Source organism: Alosa sapidissima, chromosome 1, assembly GCF_018492685.1.
Source record: "Alosa sapidissima isolate fAloSap1 chromosome 1, fAloSap1.pri, whole genome shotgun sequence".
NCBI lineage: Eukaryota > Metazoa > Chordata > Actinopteri > Clupeiformes > Clupeidae > Alosa > Alosa sapidissima.
The window spans coordinates 26,467,927-26,494,247 of record NC_055957.1 but is presented as its reverse complement, the minus strand read 5'-3'; the positions used below and the strand labels follow the sequence as shown (position 1 = coordinate 26,494,247).

At 42.9% G+C, this 26,321-nt stretch overlaps 2 protein-coding genes across 3 annotated transcripts; one reads left to right on the top strand and one right to left on the bottom strand.

The window, feature by feature from the left end:
• Window positions 1-1,383: 1,383 nt before the first annotated feature.
• On the bottom strand, window positions 1,384-25,623 carry cdc73 (cell division cycle 73, Paf1/RNA polymerase II complex component, homolog (S. cerevisiae)). 2 transcript variants are annotated; one of them, XM_042111746.1, is made up of 17 exons: window positions 25,453-25,623; window positions 24,497-24,602; window positions 24,278-24,347; window positions 24,120-24,182; window positions 23,802-23,854; window positions 23,591-23,679; window positions 22,367-22,580; window positions 20,888-20,986; window positions 20,211-20,289; window positions 18,468-18,532; window positions 10,315-10,372; window positions 7,657-7,692; window positions 7,442-7,529; window positions 5,664-5,825; window positions 5,279-5,379; window positions 3,564-3,705; window positions 1,384-2,622 (listed from the first exon to the last, which is right to left on the bottom strand). In XM_042111746.1, the coding sequence occupies exons 1-17, from the start codon at window positions 25,581-25,583 to the stop codon at window positions 2,586-2,588; spliced, it is 1,593 nt and encodes a 530-aa protein (XP_041967680.1). In that variant the 5' UTR covers window positions 25,584-25,623; the 3' UTR covers window positions 1,384-2,585. The 2 variants fall into 2 exon arrangements, with proteins under 2 accessions (XP_041967680.1, XP_041967683.1); XM_042111749.1 differs by having other exon boundaries at window positions 20,891-20,986.
• LOC121704848 (beta-1,3-galactosyltransferase 2-like) lies at window positions 13,175-16,724 on the top strand. The gene is made up of 2 exons (XM_042085373.1): window positions 13,175-13,280; window positions 15,217-16,724. The coding sequence occupies exon 2, from the start codon at window positions 15,426-15,428 to the stop codon at window positions 16,722-16,724; it is 1,299 nt and encodes a 432-aa protein (XP_041941307.1). The 5' UTR covers window positions 13,175-13,280; window positions 15,217-15,425.
• Window positions 25,624-26,321: the final 698 nt, after the last annotated feature.

Below are 26,321 nucleotides of genomic sequence, written 5' to 3'. Positions count from 1 at the left end.
AGTCGAGACAGGACCCATCGTCAACATTTTGGTGTCCACCACTCTAGGTCATCCAAAACAAACCAGAAAAGGGACTCAAAAGTGCTAAATAGCGGAATTTTCTTTTAAGCCTTTTACCGTCAGTAGGCCTATGCATTTTGAGTAACCAAAAGTCTCCATAGGGCATTTTGCAAAACACATGGACATACCTTTACAAATAATTGTGTAAACTACTCTTTTTTTCTATATTGATCTACTTTACAGCTTCACAAGACCTGGTGCTAGGGCTCAAGTTAGAGGGCTGAAATGTGGTCAGTTCAAAGACCCGGTAGAAAGAAAAAAACAATATTCTAGCCTCTGTACAGTACTTCACACAATTATTAGGGCCTGAGCATCAAAGGGCAAAAGGCCCTATTGTTTTTGGAAAGAATATTATTATACTCGTTCTGATTATTCCCTAAGAAACTACAGGGTCTCAGCTTTCTAAAGAAGCCAAGCTGATGGTAGGCCAAAAAAGGTGGGAACGGTGACCTCTGAAGTAGGCACCAGTGCATTGTCGAGGGGAAAAGCCTAGAAATTACATTACATTACATTTGGCTGATGCATTTTTAGCCAAAGCTAAAACCAAACTTACATATGTCAACTATATTACAAGGGATTACATCGTCCCCAGAGCAACTTGGGGTTAAGTGCCTTGCTCAAGGGCACAACGGTGGAAGCCGGGAATTGAACCGACAACTTTCAGGCTACTGCACGCTAGCCCAGTTCCTTAACCGCTACACTACCACCGCCCTTACTACAGTAGAAATGGCATAATGAAGTTAATCCATTATGTTAAATAATTGTATTATATAGCTACAATTATTTAACCCCTTCATATCATGCCAATTCCAAAATAGCCATCTCTTGAATAACATGGTAGGCTAGATCATTATGAGGCTTGGGTTTCTTGTGTGTGGCTTTCCTTAATTGTAGTCATGTTCTCAGTCACCTGTTTCAGATCAGATATTTCACATCACAATAGAGTCTGTGCCTGTGTCTGTGTATGTCCACGCCTCAGAAGCTGCATCAGATGCTCCGCCACATTGATAGCGGTAGACCTTTCCCCCTGGGTTTACAAAATGCCCACTGCTCCTTACAATAGCCTTCTTATCAAAGAATCCTGTCTGCCCAGACTGCTGGTGGTGAAACCAACCCCCGTGGAACACCCAGCGGAGTTTAAAGGGACAAAGAGCGGCGAGGACAGTCGATGTTTCAAAACATTCTTTAATGACCAGTCACACTCTACTGTTTGTAGACACAATCAGGCCCTCTGTACTCAAATGGACATTCCTTGTTGGTTTGGAGTGCTCCGAGATGGAATAAGCTACAAGACTCATAAAACAGGAGAAGTAAACATGAGGGTAGCTGACATTGAGCTTTATTATCCACATACACTGTGAACATTAAAAACAACAGACCCCCCTCAATCACTGTATCACTGACCCCAATGTAAAAAGTAACTCTCGATGTCAAAGAGTCATGGACGTAATAATCAAAGTAATCCAGAGATGCATTCCTTATTTATTGCAGCAGTGATTCCACATTATAGGAAAAAGGTTTACAAAGTGGTGTGATCCGTTATCATACCAAAAAAAAAAAGAATATTTCACTTGCCTTCTTTTAGTTGTTTAAACTGCACTCACAGTCTGCTTATTGTGCTGTATTTGTAACAGTGTGCTACATTACCATACAGCCATTTTTCTTTTTTTTCCTTTTTTAACATGGGGTTCAAACCAAACTGGTAGCATGATAGAGGTGACCACCCCTGTGCTGGACACAAGAGAGGAAAAGAGGTGGAAGCCCTTTCACATTCACCATTTTCCAGAGCTACAGTACCCACTGCCCCATCACCAGAAGGCCAGGAATATACAAACACTGGTTCAACTGCATTTAATATTTACAATTCTATCTGCTCTGTTAATGCTATCTACGAGCAGAGGCTGCTGTGTGAAATGTACAAACTGGGGAACAATCAAAGAAAAGTCCCTCAAGGAAACAGAAAGAAGAGCTGGGCGAAGCTCTAACAGTCTCAATTTTTTTAAACAATTTTTGTTTGTTTGTTTGAAGTACAAGGCCACTGCCAGTTCCAATGTGTCCTTATTCATTCCATTTCCTCTAAACCCACAAAGTGAAAACATGAAATGGAAAGAGAAGTTTTCCATGATACCTTACACTTTTTTTCCCCAGACATCAAATGCTGTCTAGATGCCAAGTTGCTTTTGGGCTGGAAAGAAGAAATATTAGTAATAATAATAAAGAAAAAAAAAATAATTGACCATGACGATAATCTGGCAGAAGAGGAAGCAAGCCTGCATCAATTCCTCTCAGAGCACCTCCCCATTTTCCCTTGAAGCCCTGTGTTCAGAGAAACGTCGCAGCAGCACCGAGCTGGGCCGTCCCACAGTCTTGGTGCCACGCGAGCGGAGAAGCAGACTGGGATCCAAAGTGCTGCTCGGGGACCTGGGTGGGTGGGGGTCTTGGCTGGAGGACTGTCTGTAGGGGGTGGTGAAGGGCAAGACCAGAAGCCTCAGGCAAGGCCTCCGCACATTAGTCAATGGTCCATCTCAGAACCGCAGATGGGCCTTGTGCTTGACCATGTACCTGTGAGCCAAACAGGAAAAAGCAGAATAATGGGATATTTCAGTTTCAAAGAAAAAGGAACAGAGCCCTTTTGAATCCCACCCGTTTCTGATGCATATCACCCGATTATGAGCAGTGTTTTTTTTTTTTTTTGATGATCTGTTCCTTTAAAATGTCTGCAGTCAGCATTTGGGTTATTTAAAGCAGCGCTAATTAAAGCATACCATAACAGGAAATGAAACACTCTTCCCTTACAAGTCCCCGTAAACAATGAGAAGGATACCCATTTTGAGAGAACTAGCACAACTACCCCTGGAACCCAGAGTAAGAAATGCACTGCCTCCCTTGGCTTATTAGCTCTGTCCAGCACTGACAATACTCTGCCCCCCGGCTAGACCCCAAATAAAAGCAATTAGTCAGCCAAAATGGAGCGCGACACAAGCAAAATTACACCGCTGGCAGGAGCACACCGACTCAAAGTGACTCAGCGAAAGGTGTTGGTTGTAACACGCTGGGGGACGGGCAGAACACAGACACACACGTGCAGTGCAGTGCAGACGCAGTGGTGTATGGTCTTCCATATCGTTTTGTCTCCTCCATCTGGGCCTACTAATTAGAGTGACTGGTGGGGCGGGCGGCAGAACTAATGAGTGAAATGGGCTGGCCCTGTGTGAGGGAGGAGCTCGACCAGCGCAGGGCGTCCAGGACACTTACTCCCAGCCGGCCAAGTGTTTGTCCTCAGCTGGTGTGTGTGTGTGTGTGTGTGTGTGTGTGTGTGTGTGTGTGTGTGTGTGTGTACGAGATTCAGTCTACTGGGTGATTGGGCGCATGTTGAATTCACTGAAGCCACTCAAAAGGTGCACGCATGCACATATGCACAATCAGAGGGAAAGAGTGTGAGCTAGCCAGAGAAAGACAGACAGGCCAGCCCTCAGAACACATAGCCTAGTGATGCGACTGACCTGTCCAGAGTCTCCCAGAAGCGGAGGAAAACGGGTCGGTCCAAGTGGCGCTTGTGGTGGCTCAGCTCCAGAACGGTTACATCCCACTTCTGCACATTGGGGTCACACCGAGCCTCATCGTACTTCAGGTGGAAGGCTCGGACTGCAAAGAAAGATGGTCCTTCGTTAGATTGGGAAGTCGGTGGTCTCCTTTATATTTCTGCACGTTGTGTAGGCTACACACTCAAATATGTTACATAAAACACTAAACGCAAATATGTCTCAGATCCACTGTTCATTGTCATTACAACATTCTAACTTAAACAGTGACATGGTAGCAGGACTTCTACCATGGTCGCATAACTGCTATGCTACCATGATGGCACAACTTCTTCCATGGTTCAGTGCATTATAGAATAACCAAATAGGAATATTAATATGTGTGCAGTATATCTCGAACAGTTAACTGATTATTCAGCTATCCATGCACATCCCTACTTTGTACAGGCATCAACTCATCATAACTGCTGCACTAATGTTATTAGTGTGTAATTGTCATAATGTTGAATAATTATGTGCACAATCAGGCATGCTTTAACTAAAATAATACATGTTCCTGGTCTGCCCCATCTTAATTTTGAGTACCACAATGAGAACTCCATAACAAAGCAAAATGAGAAGCTACCAATTACATCTTAATGTGATTAAAAATTAATCCACAGTAATAAATTGCTGGCTCACAATGCAGCTATTTAAGCCAAAAAATATTTTCCATCTCAAAGTACATAAAAGGTTTTGCATTTGATAACACAATTAAGTAAGATGGGCTGTTGTGCATTTAGTAAAACAGAAACTATAGAACAAGCTCATTATGAGATTACACCAAATGGTCTAGAGTACTTAACCCTGTTTACGTAGCTTTCAATACAAATTCCACATTATCTAAGAGCCAAATGAGGAACTGCATATGTAAAAAATGTCCCGTTCCTTTCCGTATAAAGCAGAACTCTGCCGGTCAGCTAACAACCAGAGGTCATTCAGAGCACAACTCAACTGAGGTACTGACAAGAAGAGAAAAAGCGCTTTGAAGGCCGGCCCTCTGATAACATCTCTGTGCTATTGACTTTAAAACAGAGCCGATGTTAGGGAGCCATGAGGGCGGTCAGCGACCGGGCACTTAATGAGCGTGCAGGTGAAGCGGTCAACAGGATAATGTCTCAGACCCTGTTCATCTCGTCTATCACAACAACATGTTCCACACCTGAGTTGGCTCATATGCTCTACAATGGTTAAACTTGTGTACACCTACCCTGACTGTATGCGGGTTAGATGCATCACAGAGTATCTTTGATGGGCACTGTAAATCCCAGCATTCTGCATTATTTTCAAATTAAATTAATTTAAGCCGGTCCTAGCAATTACAGTTCTACATTATAATATATGGGGGAACAATTAAAACACTCAGAGATATTCTAAATACTCAGTAATACTCAATTCTCTAAAACACTCAGAGAAAGCCCCTATGGTGCCACCCAATTTACCAGCAGCAGATTTACAGTAGCATTACAGGCAGTGTGGTTCGCACTAAGCGATAAACACGCCATAAACCATTACGTTGATGGGAATAAAAAAAACAGTGCCCAACATAAAGAGGGCTTTGTCCTGTTACCTGTACACATCCTCTCTCTATCCTAATTCTCTAGATTCCAAAATCCCACTGTCTTGGCAGCACTCACTTTTGGCGAAGATATCCACTGGGGATCCATCAGGAAGCAGCCACGGCCAGCCTTTGAACTGCCAAGCGGGGCCCTGCACGAACACAGCCACCACTCGGTCCCTGGCAGGACAAAGGCAAACAGTCTTCTTTTAAAACGAGGTTAAGGATGGTTCAGACAGACATCCAAAACCCAGTGGGCCTTCACAATGTCTTGCCTTGAACTCCACCGACATGAATTGGTCATATGGGGCCTAACAATCTGCCTGTATTCTATGCAGGGTCCAGAGTTTGAGAAGGCAGCTCAATAATTTACACAATAACCATGACCATGTCTTTTACCCATACAAATCTTCAGCAGAAAACACTATTAAAAGCTAATAAATAACTAAGATGGAGGTGAGTACCAGTCCTGTGGCGCGAGCTTGAGCGGCTGGTCGATGACTCTGTAGGGGACGGTGACGCTGAGCGTGGTGCCGCCAGGCTGGATCTGATCTTTTCGTCTCTGGAGCAGCACCTCATTGTCACGCTGGATGCCCTGCTTCTTCTTCTCCTCAGACGTCAAAAACCTGACAGAGAGGGAAGGGGGGGAGAGACAGACAGAGACAGAGAGAGAGAGAGAGGGAGGGAGGGGGGGAGAAACAGAGAGAAAGAGAGAGAGTTCAAAATATGTTGAATACCAATATCTTACTCAAACCCCCAAAAGGTAATTCTATAAGCTTTACAAGCCCTAGTTTTTACAATAACCATTGGAACCATATTTTAAACACATCTTCATCTTTAGAGTCCAGTGTATCCACTTCAACAGAGTGGTGGTGTAAACCACAATAAACCTTAACAGCAGCAGCAGCAGCAGGAGCTGCCTTAGGTACAACAAAGACTGTATAATAGATGCCTTTCATATTGTGGTGCGATTATTCAGGGCAGTTGTCTGACTCCGGGTTCATCAACAGGCTAAATGTCGAGCATCTGCATACACAGCTGTCTAATCGCATTACCAAAGGTTCAAGGCTTTCACATACTGCACTATGCTTAACGACAAAGCCGACAACTACTTGAGATGGACCACACATTACAGTCGGTGCCCATGCAGCTCACATTAGCTCATGAGTATTTATGTGTGTGTGTGTGTGTGTGTGTGTGTGTGTGTGTGTGTGTGTGTGTGTGTGTGTGTGTGTGAGAGAGAGAGTGTGTATTTACAGTATGTGTGTGTGTGTGAGATTTTTCCACTGTGACAGATTTACAGATACAAATCCCTGGATCCATCAGCTAGGCTGCTGTTTATCTGTCTCTTCAGATCCAGGCAGTGTTAGTTCAGTAAGCCATCAGACAACACGGATGACTCATCAGAAATATCCTACTCACACACTCAGTCGTTAAAATAATACAGTATTTAAAACGCTCAGTCATTAAAATAATACAGTATTTAAAACGTCATTCTCTCTCTGCTCAAAAGCTGGTAACAACAGTTTTCTAATTTTAATAAAACGGCCACAATGTAACAGAGGATTTGTGTACTATTTGTCTGTTTTCCCCAACATCCGCATGGGGGGTAAAGAGTCCAATAACAGGTGTGGTGGGAACCAATGGTGAGTGACTGTGGAAGAGTGGCTAAGCGCTGGCTGGTGCCCTCTGAGCCGCACTGATATCTGGAGCTTCACCTCCCCCTCTACGGCTGAGCTGCCATCTTGTGACTGGAGGTGATTTATGGGTCCAATTAAACTGCAAAACAGCAATTATACCTCTGTTGGCATGGCAGTGTGTGTGTGTGTGTGTGTGTGTGTGTGTGTGTGTAGTGGGGTCATAAACATAAGAGTGTGGGTGTGGGGGTCTGGTTTCGCACAATGAAACACCCTAACGCCTTCATGCGCACACCTATAAAAAAAGGATGAGAGATGAGATGGGCCGGATGTGTTCTGAAGTATGCACTCTCTCTTTGAGTCTGGCCACATGTGAACACTACTGTGCCATGAGACGGATCCGAGCAGCAGATTACCTCACGAGAAACTGCTGAGGGGCCTGCCCAGAGGTCAGGGAGAGGCTGGTCTGCGGCCACCCAATGTCAGCAGGCAAACAATAAGACCACCACAAAACAGAACACAAAGGCTGCCCAGCAAAGGGAAATGGGGAAGGATTTGCTGTTTTAACAGACAGACAAGGGTTGCTGAGGAGCGCTGAGACTTACTTGAGGTCCTGCAGAAGGTCCTTAGCATTGAGCATGGTGATTAAGGAAGTTGTGGCGGCTGGGATAATTATGATGGGGGTTCTTGAACCTGAAAATGTAAAACAGCACATAAATTATATCAAATTATATTATACATTCAAATATATTAGATTATGTTATGTTATATCATATTATATTCATAGAGATCCCTTCATGGAAGCACCATTTGTTTTTACCTTTCTTTTGGTTTGGTGGGGGCCTTGCTTGGGAAACTTGAAAGAGAAAGAATGCAAGAGAAGATGTCAGACAGAGATTGGCCATGGCTATAAACATCAGAACACACACATACATGCACGCACGCAGAGAGAGAATAGCTATAGCCATTCTGACTATAAAGAGTTGCTTGGTTTCCTGTCAGTGACTGCAAAAAGCTACCCCAGGGTTTAACAGACACAAAGCCAAAACAACTCAACAGGAGGATAAGGCTTATCTACTATTTAATTGTTGTTTGATCAACCATTCGTTGCTCAAACAACAATTAAAAATGAGTCAAACGAATAAGCTACAGTAATATGGCTTTTCATTTGGTGGTTCAGATCCGTAATGCTGGGGGTTCTGCGACACCTCCCGGTTCGCTGAAGGTCTTTCTTGTGCTGGAGGAGTTCATAACGACGCATCGATCCATTAATCTAAATCAGAGTGGCGCTGGAGAGCTGCCACACACAGCAAGCAGGCTCATCCCTCATGCCATGCAGCGCTGCACTCACATACCTGCCCATCATGGTGTGTGTGTGTGTCTTTGCGTCTCTGTGTGTTTGTTTGTGAGATGTGGGCAGCTTATGTGTGCGGTGGTAGGAGGTTTGTGTGTGTAGATTTATATATCTATCCATCATAGAATGTGTATACGTATGTGTGTGTGTGTGTGCGCGTGCGTGCGTGTGTGTGCGTACACACACATCTGTGCATGCTGCTTCTAATAGAATGTGTCACAAACAGCAAGTGGGTGGAGGACAAAGCGCCCTCGGACACCATAAAGCCATTTCACGTTGGCCTCTTTGCTCAGTGACACCTGCCCTAAGGCAACGATGCAGCTAGTGTGCAACATTTGACTTGATCCAACCTTCTCCACCACCTTATCTCTCTGCTCTATGCATTTCTTGGTGCTGTACAAACACCCATATCCAATATCCAGGATTCCAACACATTTTGCATTTCAAAATTCCATACTCAAATTTCCAAACTTCTCGGTAGATTTTTCTGACCATATTCTCGACATTGCGGCCACTTCTGGTTTGAGATAACTCGGTGAAAACAAACATATGGACAACTAAAGTGAATTAAAAAATGACACTTAATATTCGTCCATTTAGCTGGGTCATTTTTAGTTGTATCATAGTTGTATCTTGACGATGGGGACTCACAGTTAAGCTACACAACAGTAGGAATGGTTCATTATGACCTGAGTGAAGTGATTAGTACTGCAAATGCAATAGTCTAGAAACACAAATATTTCTCCATACCCTTGTTTATTTTTTCCATACTTATCCAGACCTGGAAATTACTAAAATCAAATTCCATACTTTTCCAGGTTTTCCATACTGCGTAGGAACCCTGAATATCAGTCTCCTTGTTGAACATGTCGGTCTGGCTGACCAAAGATGAGAAACATGCCATGTAATAAACATGGAGACTAAAAATAGAGGACGAGGCCAAACAGTAAGCTAAAAGGTGTCAGTTTGGCATGACACTGCTCCTTTGCTAAAGCAATATTATGTTTAACACCAGAAACACAGAAACCTCTCCTATACAACGAGATATGACAGGAAATTAAATAGTGATGAATATTAGACTACATCAATCCAACAGGCATTATGCACTCAAGATGATAAAATGTAAATAAAATCAGCCATGTCAACTGACAACTATGGATGGATGTATTCATATTTAGACTATTTAAATAATAGGATTAATAATTTGGAGATCCCATATCCCCTTACTTCCTTTAACTCATTGAGTGCCAAAAACGTAATATTACGTTTCTCCTTCCCATGCGTTGAGTGCCAAAAACGTAATATTACGTTTTTAGCTCTTTCTTTTAATTACGAAACTAGACACTCTAACACACCTTATATGTGATTTTGGGAACTCTGTGATGAATGGAAATGAAATATATGACAATCGAAAACTCATGAAAACGCACAATCGGGACATTTTCTCTGGACATTTTATCATAACTCGGTTGCCGCTTTGGGTCGAATCAGTGACGCATGCACGTCATCTCAAAACCAGGCCATTTTCGTGGGTCCATCACTAGGTGGCAGTCGTTATACGTTATAGCTCCATTTCTAGAAAAAAACTGCGATTTTGATGAAAACTAGCCACTGTTTAGCTTGGGATTTCTCAGGAACAGAGGCGTGTAGAAATACACGGTTTGCACCCACTGAGAGCTTAAAGTCTCACCTTTTAAACGAGCCATTGTATGTGTTCATAGCTATAACACAGAATATGCTGTGGCTGTACAAAAATCATCAACAATGGTCTAGATTGCTGGCACTCTAGACAAAGCTTCCTAAAACAGCTTGGCATTCAATAAGTTAAGGTCAGTGACCTCAAGCTTGCTATGGTCTCACACATTAGTGAACATTTTGGCAATTTTATGTTTAAGAAAACAAAGTACTGTAGGTGCAGTAGTCTGGAAACACATTTTTTTCTCCATAACCTCTTTTCTTTTCCCCATATTTTTACAGACCTGGAAAATACTCAAATCAAATTCCATACTTTGCCATACTGTGTAGGAACGCTCAATCTAAGGCTCAATCCATATAGGAGAAACTGGTGGCTTGACAATGTAAAAGGCACAATAAGCTCATTTAGTCTGTTCATTCCATGCTTACCTGGTCGGGGCACAGGCTGCAAGGCAGGAGTCTGGGCTTTCCTGGCTGATGCCCCCTCCTAAAAGAGGGGAGACAGAGAGGGAGGGATGGAGAAGGGGAAGAAGAGAGATGGCATGAGGAAGAGAAGGAGAGAGAGAGAATGAGAAAACAATCAAACAAATAAGGTCACATTAACATTTAGCTGTAGAAGAGCTCATCAGACTTGTGCCGGCTCCCTCTCTCCTGTGTGCCTGCTCATCACAGTTCCTCGCCTGGCCTGCACTCTCCGCAAACACGCAGCATCATTAGTCTTAATTGAGGAGCTTAAAATCTATGGAGTCAAAACAACGCCATAAAGATTGTGAGCCCGTAAAAAGATATTCACATGTGTAATAGGGTGTTGTCTTCGAGGATATCATTTGTACAAGTGTAGAACCGTTTTGTGTAAAATCGTACCTGCAGAAATATTTTGTGCACTTGTGAAAAAAGTTTGCACACGAAAGATAGATGTTGCACTTCTCCCATGCCTGTAGCTATAAAGCTGTTCCACACACATTCAAACTAAATCCCTGTGGACAAATGGTTTTCACAAGCGTACAAAATATTTCTGCAGGTACGATTTTTTTTTGCACATAGACAAATTAATTCCACAGCTACAAAACGGTTCTACACTTGTGCAAATTATATCCTCGAAGACAAAACTCTATTACACATGTGAATATCTTTTCACGGGCACACAATCTTTATGGCGTTGTTTGACTCCATAAAAATCATTTAAAAGTGCTCCGTTTGACCGATCACCAGCCTCCTCCTCTGATGCCTGCAGATAACCTCCACCCACACCACAGGGACTGCGTGGTGGGCTGATTCCCTCCCCCACCATCACCACTACCCATCCCATCCAAAGCAATGATCCATCACCAGGTGACAAGAACGGAGAACAGATGTTCGCCTAGTTCTGCAAATCCAATGTGCTTCCATTGTGTTTCTGAAGCCTTGAACACAAGCCAACGCACACATTACCAGTCTTTGTGGTTTTTCAGTTAAAGAATGGCTTTGGATTTTGACAGTACTGCCCACCCACAAGCCATCACACTCACACACACACACATTCTGAGGGCAACATCCTTCCCAAAACAGAAGGAGGACACAGCTTTCCTTCCTGCATGTCAACGTTTTGGCATGAGTAATGCGTTCTACATACTCGACGCACCCGACCGGTAGCGCGACACCGTGACGTCAAAATGACGTAGATCTTGCTGGCGCGCCAGGATTTTAGCCAGGTAGCGCGAGGTAGCACACCACTCATTTTTTTTCAGACGAGAGCGACAAAGCGGAAACAGGAAGATGGACTAGTTCGAGGGCAAGCGAGAGTTGCAGTGTTTTGTTACAGTCGTGAATTTGTAATAGTTTGCTGGATAAGTTAATAAAGTTACCAGCGAGAGTTGCAACACATGGAATTAAGAGGAAAGAATAGAAACTATTTATTTTCAAACAAAGGATACCTATTAAGGCCTGAACAAAATCTCTTTCCACTTCAGGAAATTACACAAACTCAGCCAGCTGCTAGCTAGCTAGCCAGCTAACTAAACTGTTTAAATTATTAAAATTTCCCTCGGGATGACTAAAGTATCTATCTATCTATCTATCTGTGCGCACACCTTGGAAACTAGATGATAATGATGGTGGTAGTTGTGAATAGTAGCAACCAAAGTCTGAAGTACCATCACAGAGGCTAGCTAATAGCAGAGCCCGTTTGCATTCTCTGCTACTAGTGTTTCTTAATGCAGCATCTTCTGCTGTGTAACGTACTTAGCATTAATCTTTTCACAACAGCGACACCTCTGTTCAGGAGAATATTGCAACTAGTGTCATGACCATGACGCGCGAGTATAAATGGTTATGGCGCTTCTGTGACGTCACATTGTCGCGCTATAGGTCGGGTGCGTCGAGTATGTGGAACGTTCAAGGCAGCAGCGGTGGCCTTTTCTCCCCTCCATCCCTCCCCTCCTCCCTCTGGCTGGCCTCCCACAAAGGCAGGGAGTGAGTAAGACCCTCCTTTATCGCTCAGGATGGGGTGGGAACCAACACAAAAGACTCACGTGGGGGGAAGGGACATGACGTGCCACTGGTGCAGTAAACTGTCAGTTACATAGCTGTAGACACACACACAGACTCTTATTTCAGAGTACAGGCAGGCAAATAGCTAAACACATACCAAATTAGAGTGCAGTACCAATTTATATATAGAGCTGCCAAGTAGGGAGCACACATGAGAACAACCCATGGGGAACACAGATATGTATTTTTGGAAACAGAGAGAGGGGGCTGTACTGAGAATAGTGAGCGACTGAATGAGACTCAGAGCAATGGAGAGAGAGGAATATGAGTAATGCAGCACATACTAAAAAAAGAGGTAGCGAGAGAGAGGTAGCGAGAGAGAGGTAGCGAGAGAGAGAGCGAGAGAGAGAGAGAGAGAGAGGTGAGCAAGCAAGGGGAGGATCATCCTGCCTAGCAACGTCATGAAATCAGAATAGGAGCTGTTCACTCAGCACAGCACTGGCTGCTCTCTTCGACGCATCGGTCCACCCGTCAGCCTGCCTGAGAAGTGGCCAGACCCAGGGGCATGGATTATGAATGGGGGGAGGAATGAATGAGGATCAAAGCAGCCTCTGCATCCACGCGAGACGCCTTTGTGTGACAGACCAGGGGGGGCTCACAAAGACACCGGGCATAGAACGGGAGAGGAGAGCGGCACAGGAAGCGGTTCACTAACGAACGGCAGCAGGACGCAGACCGAGGCCAAGCAGGAGGAAAAAAAGGAATTTGGAAAAAAAAGGAAGACTAGCGATGCGAAAAATAAGCGGTGTCCATGGAATGACGGACTACTATCACAGCTGGCAGGAGCGCATGTCCATAACCGTGGGGTGAGGGTGCCAACTGTGTCACGAGAAGCAAGCAGCAGCCGCCTCTGCACAACGAGAAAGGTAACATTCAACACGACTGCACATAAATAATAGTGCAATCGAATAGAATCGAATTCTGTAGATATTGCAAATAACCTTTACATATCAATATGTTAATAAAAGTATCAAGGCATACATATAAGCTACATAGGCCAAAAGTAACTACATATACAGAGACATTGGTATACATCTATAAAAAATGAGTGCGACAACATGGTTCTAGGCGGCTCTTTCTGGTCTTAGTCAGGTGTATAGCAGTAGACTCTGCGTGTGAGAGAGAAGGCATTTCTGTTCATATCCTGTGATCCCCCCCCACCAACAGGGGAGAGCATTGAGTGTTCTGTTGCCGAGAGTGTGTGTGTGTGTGTGTGTGTGTGTGTGTGGCCACAAACAGCCCTTTGTCCGCTAGACCTCTCGGCAGCCAGTGTTTTTCTACAGCATATGCAAGGAACTCACACTCTCTGGAAACGGAAGACAGGCAAACGAGAGCAGGTCAAGAAAAAGCTATATCAGAGCAGGAGACCGGCTGGAGGATCAGAAGTAAACAAGTCAAGGCACACTTCTGCAAAACGTTACTTTAAAAACGTTCATTCAGTATCCTCAGATATGCTTTCGTTAGAAGACGCGTAAACTGTTTGGTTTCAGTATATCTCTCTGCCTGTAAACAGTCCAAGTAGATGTAAGTATTTGGCATGTACCAATGTTGATGGAAAATCATGTTTTACCACCCATTTTCTGGCCCACTCCACTTATAAGGTAAAACAATTAAACTCGTAAACCAACTATGCAGCAACACTACTTAGCTACATACAGCTGATGCAAGTGGTCTCTGTTGCCTGTTCCTCGCTACCAACAGAAACAGTCAATGCCTCTCATCCGGATATCAATCTGAAACTAAGGATAAGAGAAAGCCGTTTCCATGGCAGCACTATTGGTATGGTATACTGGTATTATCTCTGAATATAGAAAAAAAAGGAAAGCTAAATCCCATAATGTGCTGATTTGACACAGTGTCAGTGTTGCCATGGCGAACACAATAGTAAATCTACTTTACTATTTGACCATACTAAGCTTTAGGGGATGTCTACAAGCAGTGTATTTTAAGGCTTTAACATTGAGTGTGATCTGACAAAATAGCTTTTGATCATCTTTGACACTGGCTTATACGCCTCAGTTTGTCACTGCTGGCCTTCTCTTTGGGCCATCAAAATCTTAATCAGATTTTCTTCTTTTATTTCACAGATTAGAGAATGATATCTAAAAGGCTGTCACAGACAGATAGTAAGCACAAAACATCCATTACCTAGCTTCACATATTGAAGAGCAGTCACAGCAACTGAAAACTCACTTTTAGCCTCATGAAGAACAAAGCTGCGCTGCTCAGCTTGGCTCCATGTGTAACATTGATTAACATAGTTGGATCATTTCATGAGTAACCAATTATTGATGAGCAGCGCAATATTCCAGTGACTAAGCGTGACATGCATTTCCAAAAATGCTTTCAATATCTTTCAAAGAGACTCCTGTCATATGTGTCCTAAGTATAAGTATATATACTCTTTTGATCCCGTGAGGGAAATTTGGTCTCTGCATTTATCCCAATCCGTGAATTAGTGAAACAGACACAGCACACAGTGTACACACAGTAAGGTGAAGCACACACTAATCCCGGCGCAGTGAGCTGCCTGCAACAACAACAGCGGCGCTCGGGGAGCAGTGAGGGGTTAGGTGCCTTGCTCAAGGGCACTTCAGCCGTGCCTACTGGTCGGGATTTGAACCGGCAACCCTCCGCAGCAAATCTATAGGGATCATATTACCTATACATATATAAACATAATGCCCTAAAACAATGAATGAAAAAAAGCTTTTGTACTGTTAAATCACACAACTGTAAAACTTGGGCTTAAACATTAAACACAGCCTTACTTATCCAATCTTTTTCTTATCTTTTCAACAGACAAGCATGAACGAGTCCTTACTGCAGGATAGCATTTCACCAATAGTACTTCCTGAGTGACCATCACCATGAGCTGCGCGTCAACCTTCTCGTGGGAGCCCTAGAGGGTTTTCTCCAGGAAAGTGGGCACCGTCCATCATGCCCAGATGGTCAAAGCTTGACTGGATGTGACTGGCATTGATGTGTGCCAGTGGCGCTCGGCAGCCAGGATGCAGTGGAGACGACGGCACTGCTGCACACACATCGCCGTACTCCTCTCCCTGCTCTCCTTCGTAGGCTTGCTCCTCATCCTGGGCCACCAGGACTGGCGGCCCGGACGCTCCAGCAGGAGGGAGAGCCAGAGCGCTGCAGCTGCCCGCGGGCCAGGGCAGCCCAGAGCAGAGGCCACCCACGGTCAGGGCCGCAACCACAGCCTCCTGCCCCGCGTCAGTGTGGCGTGGAGGGATTCCCTAGCTCCGCCGGCCAATGCAAACCCCAAGCCTGTGGTGGACCTCAGCTCCTTCCCTGGGGAGGAGGGTGGGGTGGTCGGCCTGGAGAACTCGCTGGGTGCCAACAGCAGCCTCAGCGAGGAGATGAAGGCGGCTGGGTCCACGCTGCTCCTCGAGCCCTACGAGTACATCATAAACGAGCCCAACAAATGCCGGGACAGCACACCCTTCCTGGTGCTGCTAGTCGCCACCGAGCCCGAGCAGAGGGAAGCCCGGGATGCCATCCGGCAAACGTGGGGGAATGAGAGTGTGGCCGACGGCCTGGGGATGGTGCGGCTTTTCTTGCTGGGAACAAGGAATGCCAGCAGCAGGGCAGAAGGTGAGGAGCTTCACCGCTCTTTAAGAGCTGAGAGCCAGGTGTACCACGACATCATCCAGCAGGAGTACCTGGACACCTACTACAATCTGACAGTTAAGACTCTGATGGGAATGCACTGGGTGGCCACCTACTGCCCTGGCGCCAACTACGTTATGAAGACAGACAGTGACATGTTTGTCAACACAGAGTACCTCATCCAGAAGCTACTCCGGCCTGGCACGCAGCCGAGGAGGAGGTACTTCACTGGGTACCTCATGCGAGGGTATGCGCCAAACCGCAACAAAAACAGCAAGTGGTACATGCCACCAGAGCTCTACCCAAGTGAGCGCTACCCGACTTTCTGCTCCGGAACAGGGTACGTGTTCTCAGGAGACATGGCGGCCAAGATCTACAGGGCCTCGTTGAGCATACGGAGGCTTCACTTAGAGGACGTCTACGTGGGTATCTGTTTGGCCAAGCTGCGGATTGATCCGACGCCTCCACCAAACGAGTTTCTGTTTAACCACTGGCGCGTCTCCTACAGCAGCTGCAAGTACAGCCACTTAATCACCTCCCACCAGTTTCACCCCAACGAACTTCTCAAGTTCTGGCACCACCTGCAGAGCAACAAGCACAACGCCTGCATAAACACACCCAAAGACAAAGACAGGGCCGGTAGGTTTCGCCAAAGAAAGCTGCACTGGGGCCAAGTTCTTGGGTGATCAATAATCGGTAAGGAGATACAAACTCTATGGCCATGATAAAGGTCTGAAGGAAAGGCATCACAAAAGTGGAGTTAAAAGCACAAGATGGTATGGGACATTATCTGTTAACAATTTTTTTTCAGTCGTTTCAGTTTTTGTGGTCCAAAGTACAAATTTTAATGTACATATTACTATAAGAGCGAAAATAAATCTGAGCAAAATAAGACCTTGTCAGGTTGGTTTCATTTTCTTTCATTTATATACCGTAAGTCAAATGTGGCAATATAAAACAACAAAATGTCTGGTTACCCCAGACAGCATTCTAATCTGGTCGATCTGTCTGTCTGTATGTGTGTATGTGTGTGTATGTATATGTGTGTGTCCATGTGTCAGACCACATAATGAGAAAACTACTGGCCCAATTCATTTAAAATTTTCAAGACAAGATAGTCACCATATGATGCTCCTTAGAGCTGCAACAATTAGTTGTTGATTAGTTGTCAACTAGAAATTCAATAGCCAATTATTTTTGTTTCAACAGACTAATCAACTATAAAAATCGTTAGTTGCGGCCCTATCATCTTTATAATCTGCATAAGGAACCGAATGCCGGAATTTCGTTTCACTTTCTTTCACCTAACCAGGTGGGGGAAACGATTTTCAGTCACCTGACTGCTCTTGATTTACATGTGATACAGTGGTCAGTCTTGAGATGCTGATTACCTTGCTGTGAATCTTGTGAATGTTAATTGCCCATGAAAGTGGATGCTCCGCCAATTTGTATTTGGAACATTTAATGGCGTATAAATCAATTTCAAGGCTAAACAAACTACACCTCCAAAGAAGAGAGTCACACACCTTCTTAAACATGAAATTCCAAGACTCTTTTCTACTACAAAATGTATAAATTCAAGCACTATCAATGACCATGACTATTGTCAAAAAGTTCTTGGTTTATAGGCGTCCAAACAGGAAGAAAATCCCACTTGAAACTGTGCCTAAATCAATAACCATTCCACTAATTAAAGCCCACACACATCTTTCTCAGTCACTTGTTAAGCAAACCTCCACACTATCATTTCACAAGGTCACTTTAAGGCAAGCTTCATCAACTCCCTGCTGATGTTCCAAAACCAAGGTAATCATACAGTCTTCGGCTCACTAAAGAGGAACTAGGCAAATAGATTCCTGAAAGAAGAACTCTTGCTCTTCATCCAGCTTTCCCTCAGCTATACCAACAGCCCACCACATTTGAAAGCCCATAATGACCTTCATAAGACACCTGAACTCAGAGCCAGCGTGCACCAGCTCTAAAACTGCTTGGGTCCAGTTGAACACAACACAGTGTTACCACCGGTAACTAGAGATCTTTGCTCATAAACTTGATGATATGAGCACCTTGGGAAAATGTTGCGAAAGAGAGACAGGAAACACATACATACAAACAAACAAAACACAAGCAGCTGCTATCAGACACAGCAAACCTTTAAAAAGGTTTCTAAAAGGAAATGCGGAAACGTAATGGAAATTTCTGTCATAACAAATGAAACAGGCTGTGGAGTGACTACACACTGCACAATACGACGCGCAACATAGACAATACACCTGATCATAACCTGACAGTGTTCAATTGCAAGGGCATGATTCTATAATCTGTGGCCCAAATAACTGCTCCTATATGTTAAACGACTGCTGGTGATTTCCTGTTTATAAAATAGACTAGCACATCCATTTCCTTCAGAATTATACCAGAGAACTTACCGTCACAGACTTCAAGGTCATGCCGTGATAGGTACCCATGGTGTCAATCTTGAAGCCCTCCGTTTCTGCAATAAATTAAATTTGTGTTAGTAGTGAGAAAACAGGGTTCAACATCATGCACAAACAAGAGGGAGCCTGTGTGCTTACCAAATCTGTCACCAACTGGATTAGTAGCCAGCTGTTCAATCAGTCACCACTAAAATTCAACATCAAGTAACAATAATATATTATGAAGCTCTCCAGCTAAACTACAATTAAAGTGCAAGAAATGAAAGCATTTCTCTGCAAAAAAAAAATCAAAAAGGAGTCTGTACCAAACGGCCACCATTGCCAAATATACCCCTCAAAAGTGTCCTTGATGATTAAGCTTTCCTGAACAATTGCAGGGAAACTTAGGGAAATATATTTTGTGTAAAGGCTAGGGATAAAAAAAAAAAATCAAAAACTAGATTGCACTGATAAAATATGGAGAACTGAATAAGAAGACAGGCTTCATATAACCAATTGCAAAAGAGACATACACTCATGTACCTCTGTGCTTATTCTTCGTAATTTCCCAACTATTACCCGCGGCTTATACATTGATTTTGCAAAATTTATTCAGCTATGAGGTTAATACACGGGGGCAGTTAATATGGTATTTATATGGCTTTGTTTCTTTTAACTTGCATAAAACACTGTCTTGTAGCTTATACACAATGTAGCTAATACACAAGACTTCCTCTTGACCTCTCTTTGCACAGCATACAGGCAACAGAGAGGGGTTGAGGCTCTGTGCCTTAAGTCTTAAGGGGGGTTCAAACCAAAGATTTGTGACGAGATGAGCTGCAATGTTCTAAAACCTTGCAACTGAGACTAACCATGGTGAATGCTTTGCGATGGCTTGGAACAGGTGGCAACGACGTGCAACATTTAATTAACACCTCTGCAATTCTTTCTGCAACGATTTCATCTTGTTGCGAATCTTTGGTGCGAATTGGGCCTTAAACAAGCCACATCAGGAAACTTGTGAACATCCTTGCCCAACCATTTATTGTGGAGGATAGCAAGACACATTTACATGTCTTATGACAATTAAAACTCTATGGTGTGGAGTTGTATCGTGGCGTTGTTAGTGTGCAACTGTTAGAAGGTACATGTGAGGAGGTGGGGTATTACATTAGCACGGCCATTCTACTAATGATTACTGCTAAGCTACCAGACTCAACACAGGAAAAAGGAAAATGCATGTAGACATTTTTAGAAGTTTTGCTGCATTCAGCTGTGGCAGTAAAATTACATTGGGTCAATTGCCTGTGCTGAAAACGGCACACAATCAATCAGCGAACAATTACCAAAAACACTACACTAGCTGGCCACAGTCCATGAGTGAAGCCAGCCAATTGGAAAAAAAAAAAAAACGTATACGCCCCAAAATAGCCGATACTGACTGGCTGAAGCTAACCCTCTTAAGCATGTCCCCTGGGTGCCATCAACTGCACAGCCACCAGGTTGATTCCCATGGAGCCCACTGTACAAGCACCCACTAAATAAATGAACACAGCCTCACATTTACTTCGTCGGTCATTCCCAGCTAATTTCATTTCAAGTCACACTAAGTCTAAGGTCTGCATGTCATTGGTCTGTTAACTGCAATATCATGCATCAGGGGCTTCTTATGCCGACCTGGTGAAGAGGAAAGAAATGGAGAGCTAAACCACACACAGAATTCAAATGAGAAGACTAAGCAGATGCCACACTCACCCTCCTTCCCTTTGAACCTTTCCTGATCATATCTGTTGTAGGCAGCTGGGACTGGCTGCTTGTTTCTTGCGGAGGGGTCCTGGAGTAAGGAAGGGAAATGCACAGAGCAAATTCAGGCTTAATCTACTTATTTCGATACATATTTGAATGATAATACTCAGTCCTTAGGTCATGTTGCTGCCCATACAAATAAGTTAGAGCATTAGCACTGCCAATCAACCACCAAAAGGTTTCCACATTCTCAACTAAATGTTCAACGCCATAATTCATTATACTCCCTGCATGTATACATGTACATATACATGCACAAATATATACTATAAATATATAAATAAACAAACAAATAAATAAATATATTAAAAATTACACCTACACACATAGGGAAAGGATATAGTAATTACTATGCAGAGACAAAGACAAGGATATAACCAGCACCTGCTAAGACATTCTATTACACCATGTCCAACATCAGCCTACCAGCAGCTTTACCAATCGATGGCTTAAATAACTACCTCCATCACAGGTCCCCACAGTTCATTTCAAGCTTCATTTATTTGATACATGGTCTCATCTTTGCATGGCAGTGTTCTTATTTAATGTAATTTGGGGCAATTTGATGCGTGTGTGTGTGTGTTGAAATGAGATCAAGAGGAGTGCAGGTGTGCGTCTGCCCTTACCACCTGAGTGGGGTTCTGTGCTGGTCTTTGTTCTGGGGCTCGGCCTTCCTCTCTGGCCTTCACTGACTGCAGGATTGCAAAGATGCTCTTGGAAAAGTTCTAGAATCATGACAAAGAAAAAGAGCCATATTACAAAAAAAGAGCTGTGTGATTCCTTAAAGAAGCCCTATGCAGGTTTGGTTATTCCTTTGCTGTTTCTGGGTTTTCGCCTGATTTGGGCTCGCATTTTTCACGACATAGCTCCCCCTGCAGCTTCGGTAGCAAGTGACTGCTACGCTAAACCCCCACTAGCTAGCGAGCTAGCCATCAAGAAACCGAGCTAAACACATACAGGGCTCACAATAAAACGGTCGAGCAAACACATTGTTCAAGAGACTATCAAACCACATTACAAAAACAAAGTTCACTCAAGGGTAGGCTACTTACAATTTCAACAGCAACAAAGCCAAGTCGGAGTTCGTTTTGCAGTCTTCTTAGAAACTACAATCTGACTACATTTTCGAGGCGCGATTGGATACTTCCGCCGAGTCACATCCGGATGTGTTCGGACCGCGACCAGAAAGTTGCATATTCGGTTTTTCCGCAGAGAAGCACTAGGGGGAGACGAAGCACCCACCAAACGACCCAAAAAGTGTTGTAGAACCATCAGAACGACTCTTAACCTGCATAATTAAGGTCATTTTTGCTAAAATTGTTGCATAGGGCTTCTTTAAACCTGGGCCATGTGTGATAGTTGGGCATTAAGTCAAATTCCATTAAGCGCCTCAATGCATTCAGTGACTAAAATGTTACAAATCATGTTCCATAATTGAATGCAATCAGTGAAATAAAAACTCTCATCCTTAGATGCAAAAATCACTTGCTATGGTCGGTCAACCAACAAACGGATACATTTATTGTCATGGTTGAGCAATAATGAGGATGATCAGCATTTATTTTAATGCACAGAAGAACTGCTAGAAGCTGCTAAGAAGATATAAGAGTCAGAGGGATAAGAGATAAAATATTTGGCAGTTAAGCTGTGGCAACGCTGCCATCTTCAGGCAAACAGTCAAAACTACAGTAACATCTGCATGAAAAAACTTTTTTGCAAAATAATTAGGGAGGCACTATTTGTGAAATTCCAGGCAGATACCAATACTGTTGAATAAAATAAGGATTTGGGGGAAAAAAAACAATATTTTTGTTTACTTCATTTTTGTTGTTATTTATACCCTTTGGTGACAGGGAAACAAAAAAATTGATGAACAATTTTCAAATATTTCATCCATTCACAGTACTATCCCTGACTGTGCAGAGATAAACATCAGTCACTGTCATCGACAAATGTCATATAATTTGCCAATAGGCCAATACCAGTCAACAAGGTAAATACTGGCCTGAACCTCTGAATCTTAACATTTCTTCTAAACCTCTCTTATACCCAAAATCGTTTTGTTGCACTTGAACTACACAAAGACGTGATGAGTCAGCTTTTACCTTTCCAGTGCTCTGAAGAATGGTGGTCCGGGTCCGCCAAACTCTCTCTCGACTTACAATGTCTCTAGTCACGTCAACTTCGGCGTCCACAAAGCTCCTCTGCTTGAGGGTGATGTCGTCGTCCAAGTCTGTTTTGATGGTCGACCGTTTCTTTGCCATGATCTTGGCCTTGATGGCAGCAATCTTTTCCACAGACATGGCCTCGGAGAGCGACCTGTCCAGGTAAGATATTACAAGGAGTTTAGACCGTTTGGAAATGTGAGCAATATCACACTCGACATCAATTTCCTTTGCACGCAATTACATTACATTACTATAAAACTTCAGACATCTTTATTTTAACAACCATTTTGTGCTGACAATGTTATACAAGTAAAATAAAATCACATCCAGGAAGATATCAAGTCATTATCAATATCTGCATTAAATATCATGTTCTATCGTTTTGATAGTCTGTCCATCAAGATTGCTCCACAGCATTCTGTCTTGTGCCAAGTCCAACTTGTGACATTTACTTTAGGAGTTGAGCACCAAAGCTAGGGATGCACTGATACCATGTGTTTCAAATCGAGTATGAGCATTTCCAGTTCTGTTCCCTTTGCTGATCCCAAGTACCGATACTAAGTGCCACAAAAATAACCATTAGGCTAGCATAAAAATACAATGAATTTCTAAGTTTTATTTTTTCTCTTTGTTTTGGTTGTTACAATAAGCCTAAAAATAAATAATAATGAGTTTCAAGACTATTTTGCACTGTTTCCTTGCTATGTCTTCCAGGCTTAGGATCGTGGAACTGTCAGTGGGTTCATGAGCATTGGAAAAACATTTTTCCCAGTGAAAACATCATCGTTCACATCTCCTTATGTGGGAATAATTGGTGGGAAACTGGGGGAAGAGTTTGCTAACAGAGGTGCCCAGATGTAGGCTTGTCATCACTTTGGTCGTGACATAGTTCATTTGTAGTCCATGTGGACTTGCATGTTCAACAACTTTAATATGAACTTAGGAATTTTGCCATTTTTGTCACTTGTACGCTAAAATTGTCTTACACTATACTTTAAGCCAAATACATTTGTTTATTTAAGATTAACGAGCGTTTTGTTTGTTTTTCATACGGCCTGAATGCACCATGTGTCTTTGCAATCTAGATTTAACGACAGTTTTAAGCATTTCGGGATTCAGGATTTCCTAGTGTGAGGCTGCTTTCAAATGTTAAGCTTGTACCTGATCTGGTCAGTCTGCACAATTCCCTCCTTGTGTCCTTCCAGACGTGCTGCCAGACGCTCTTTATCAAGACGCACACGTTCTTCATCCTGAGTCAAACCAAATGAATCAGAGGTGAGGCTGAAACTAGACCACACGCATGTAAAAGTACATTCTGAATGAGATATCAAAAAAAAGAAGTGGTTTGCAATGACAATCAGTATGTGGTTACCTCAATGCGTGGTTTTTTCGCTTCTGATGAAACCTCATCTGCTGCCCTTTTGACTGTGTATACGAGAGGGTGCTTAATTACTCTCTATAGAATCTGCGTATTTAGTATTAGCAAGGACCAAAACAAACAATCAAAAAAAAAATTCAAAGCGTGTCTAGGCCAGCTGGCAATATAAAATACATTACAGATGCAAAATCTAGACCAGCAGACCAAAAATAATGTGAATTAGTAGCAGTGTTGTCTCCAGGGTCCAAGTTAAGAGGGAACGTCATCGAACACCAGGGTCTAACCAAAGGGCGAACACATTTATAAACAAACCTTGTGTTGGTCTCTGCAACCCGATTTCAATAGGTGCACTTCTGTCAATACTTGCTGAAGTAGCTGTAAGACAGAGATACATAATGAAATGTTGAGAAGCCTAAAGCAATTTAAGCCATTAGATAAACAAGCCTGAATTTTTAGCTACATTTACTTACAACTTTCTCCATTGAGATGCGAGAGTAAATCCTTTCGATCGGGTCTTCTGACTACAGGTATGTTCTCTGTCTGTATGGATGAAAAAAACAAGGACTGAATGTCTGTAAAATACTGGTCACTGCAAACCAGAATGACACTTTCACAAGTTCAAATGACAGACCCAGCTCATAAACACCTACAGCAGTCAGATTATGCAAGGGGGGGCGGGGGGTACTTACAGCTGCCCTGCGGACATAGGAAGGATGAGGAAGATGCACATTGTTGAGCAGGAAGAGAATTGAGTCCAAGGTGTAGTACTCTTTAGGCTGGCCCTCCTTTCCAGTTCTGTAATTATTCAAATCAAGACATTCCAGAAAGCATATTTAACAATGATGATTACAAATAGTTCTCTTCTGTATAGAAACTTTGGCTGATGACAGGACCTGATCCAGACCAACTCAATGTCAAGGTCTGATATAATAAACTTCAGTAATTAGCTCGATCATTTCCACTTAACTTACTTACTTAGACCCCAATTCACAGAAAGGCACATACAACAGTGTTATCAAATTACTTTAATAATAATTACTTATTACTTCAATGCAAATTATAAATAACGCTAGGGTCCTGGACACACAGTTTCTAGTACAAAATGTGTTTCGATCAACATAGAACATCTCTTGAGCACATGAGCCACATATGATCAACATATGTCATGTCTTTAACTTACTATATTATCTTTTACAAATATCAACCATGAAAGTTACGCTCACATAAATATCTGAAAAACACGTCTGTAAAGCCTCCATCAAATCAGTTTCCCAATATATCCCTTCAAATACATTTTCCTGCAAGCAGGCAGCTAACTAGCTCAATGTAAGCTAGCTAACACGTCTAGTCCTGCATAGGTCAGTACACAATCTTTGCTAAGGAAACAAATAAAACGTCACGTGTTATGTCAAGAACAAGCCAAAGGCCATGTTTTCCCGACCGAGTAAGGTTGGTATGCCTGCTATGACAACTAACGTTAAGTGTCCACAGAAGCAACTGCTTCCCTCCATAACGCAGATGAAAAGTTTGTGTAGTTGTAGCCTAGCTAACATTAGCGTCCCCTGCCATCTGCCATAAGCCAGAGAAGCAAATGATAGCTGAACTAACTAAAAGAAATAACGAGATACTGAAAAGGATGACGTACCCCCAGATAACATAGTTGGTCTTGACATTTTTGGGCCAAGAAAACTCTCCAAAAATAACTTCATCTCCTTTTGCAACGATTTCCTTTTTCTGGATGTTGTATTGACGAAGAACACTCAAAACGTCCGCCATCTTCACTTCTCTTGCTTGTGGCTGCGGGGTCTTGAAAACAAGTCCCCTGATCTTTTTCAGTATAAGGCTGCCCCAAGGGTTGCCTGAATTCTTTTTCCCAACACAGAGCAGTCAGACTTGTTGACAAATGTCCATATTTATCATTTTACGTAATTGTAACATTATGAAATGATTTTTTTTTTTATTATATACACATGGCATAGTGTAACCTACAATCTGGGTGTAATTCCGACAGCGTGTTTTCTTTCAGGCAAGAAAATAGTCCTTTGTTTTGGTAACCCTCTGTACATTTCTGTAGCCTATGTAGGCCTACTTCCCTCTGGTCAGGCAGACGGGTACATGCGGCACATGTCATGCCTACAGTAATCAAAATTCTATTAGAATTAGAATTGACAAATTGCAGATATAGGTGACCTGCCAGTACTGGTTTGCTGTTGGACCAGCATCATCTTCAGTTAAAGCAGTTGTGCATATTAAGACACAAAATGTTAGTCATGAAATTAATCATGCACTATGTATATTTAAATCTTAAATCTCACTCAGACTACTGATATTGCAGTATTCCTGCAAGTATTGCAGTATTCCTTCCCTCTCTTCAATTGTTATTGTATATTTTTTGTAGATTTGTACATTTTATAGTATTGCTATATTGTTATATGTCATACTGTCATACTTTATAGTATTGCTATATTGGATATGTCATACTGTCTTTCCTAGATAGATAGATAGATAGATACT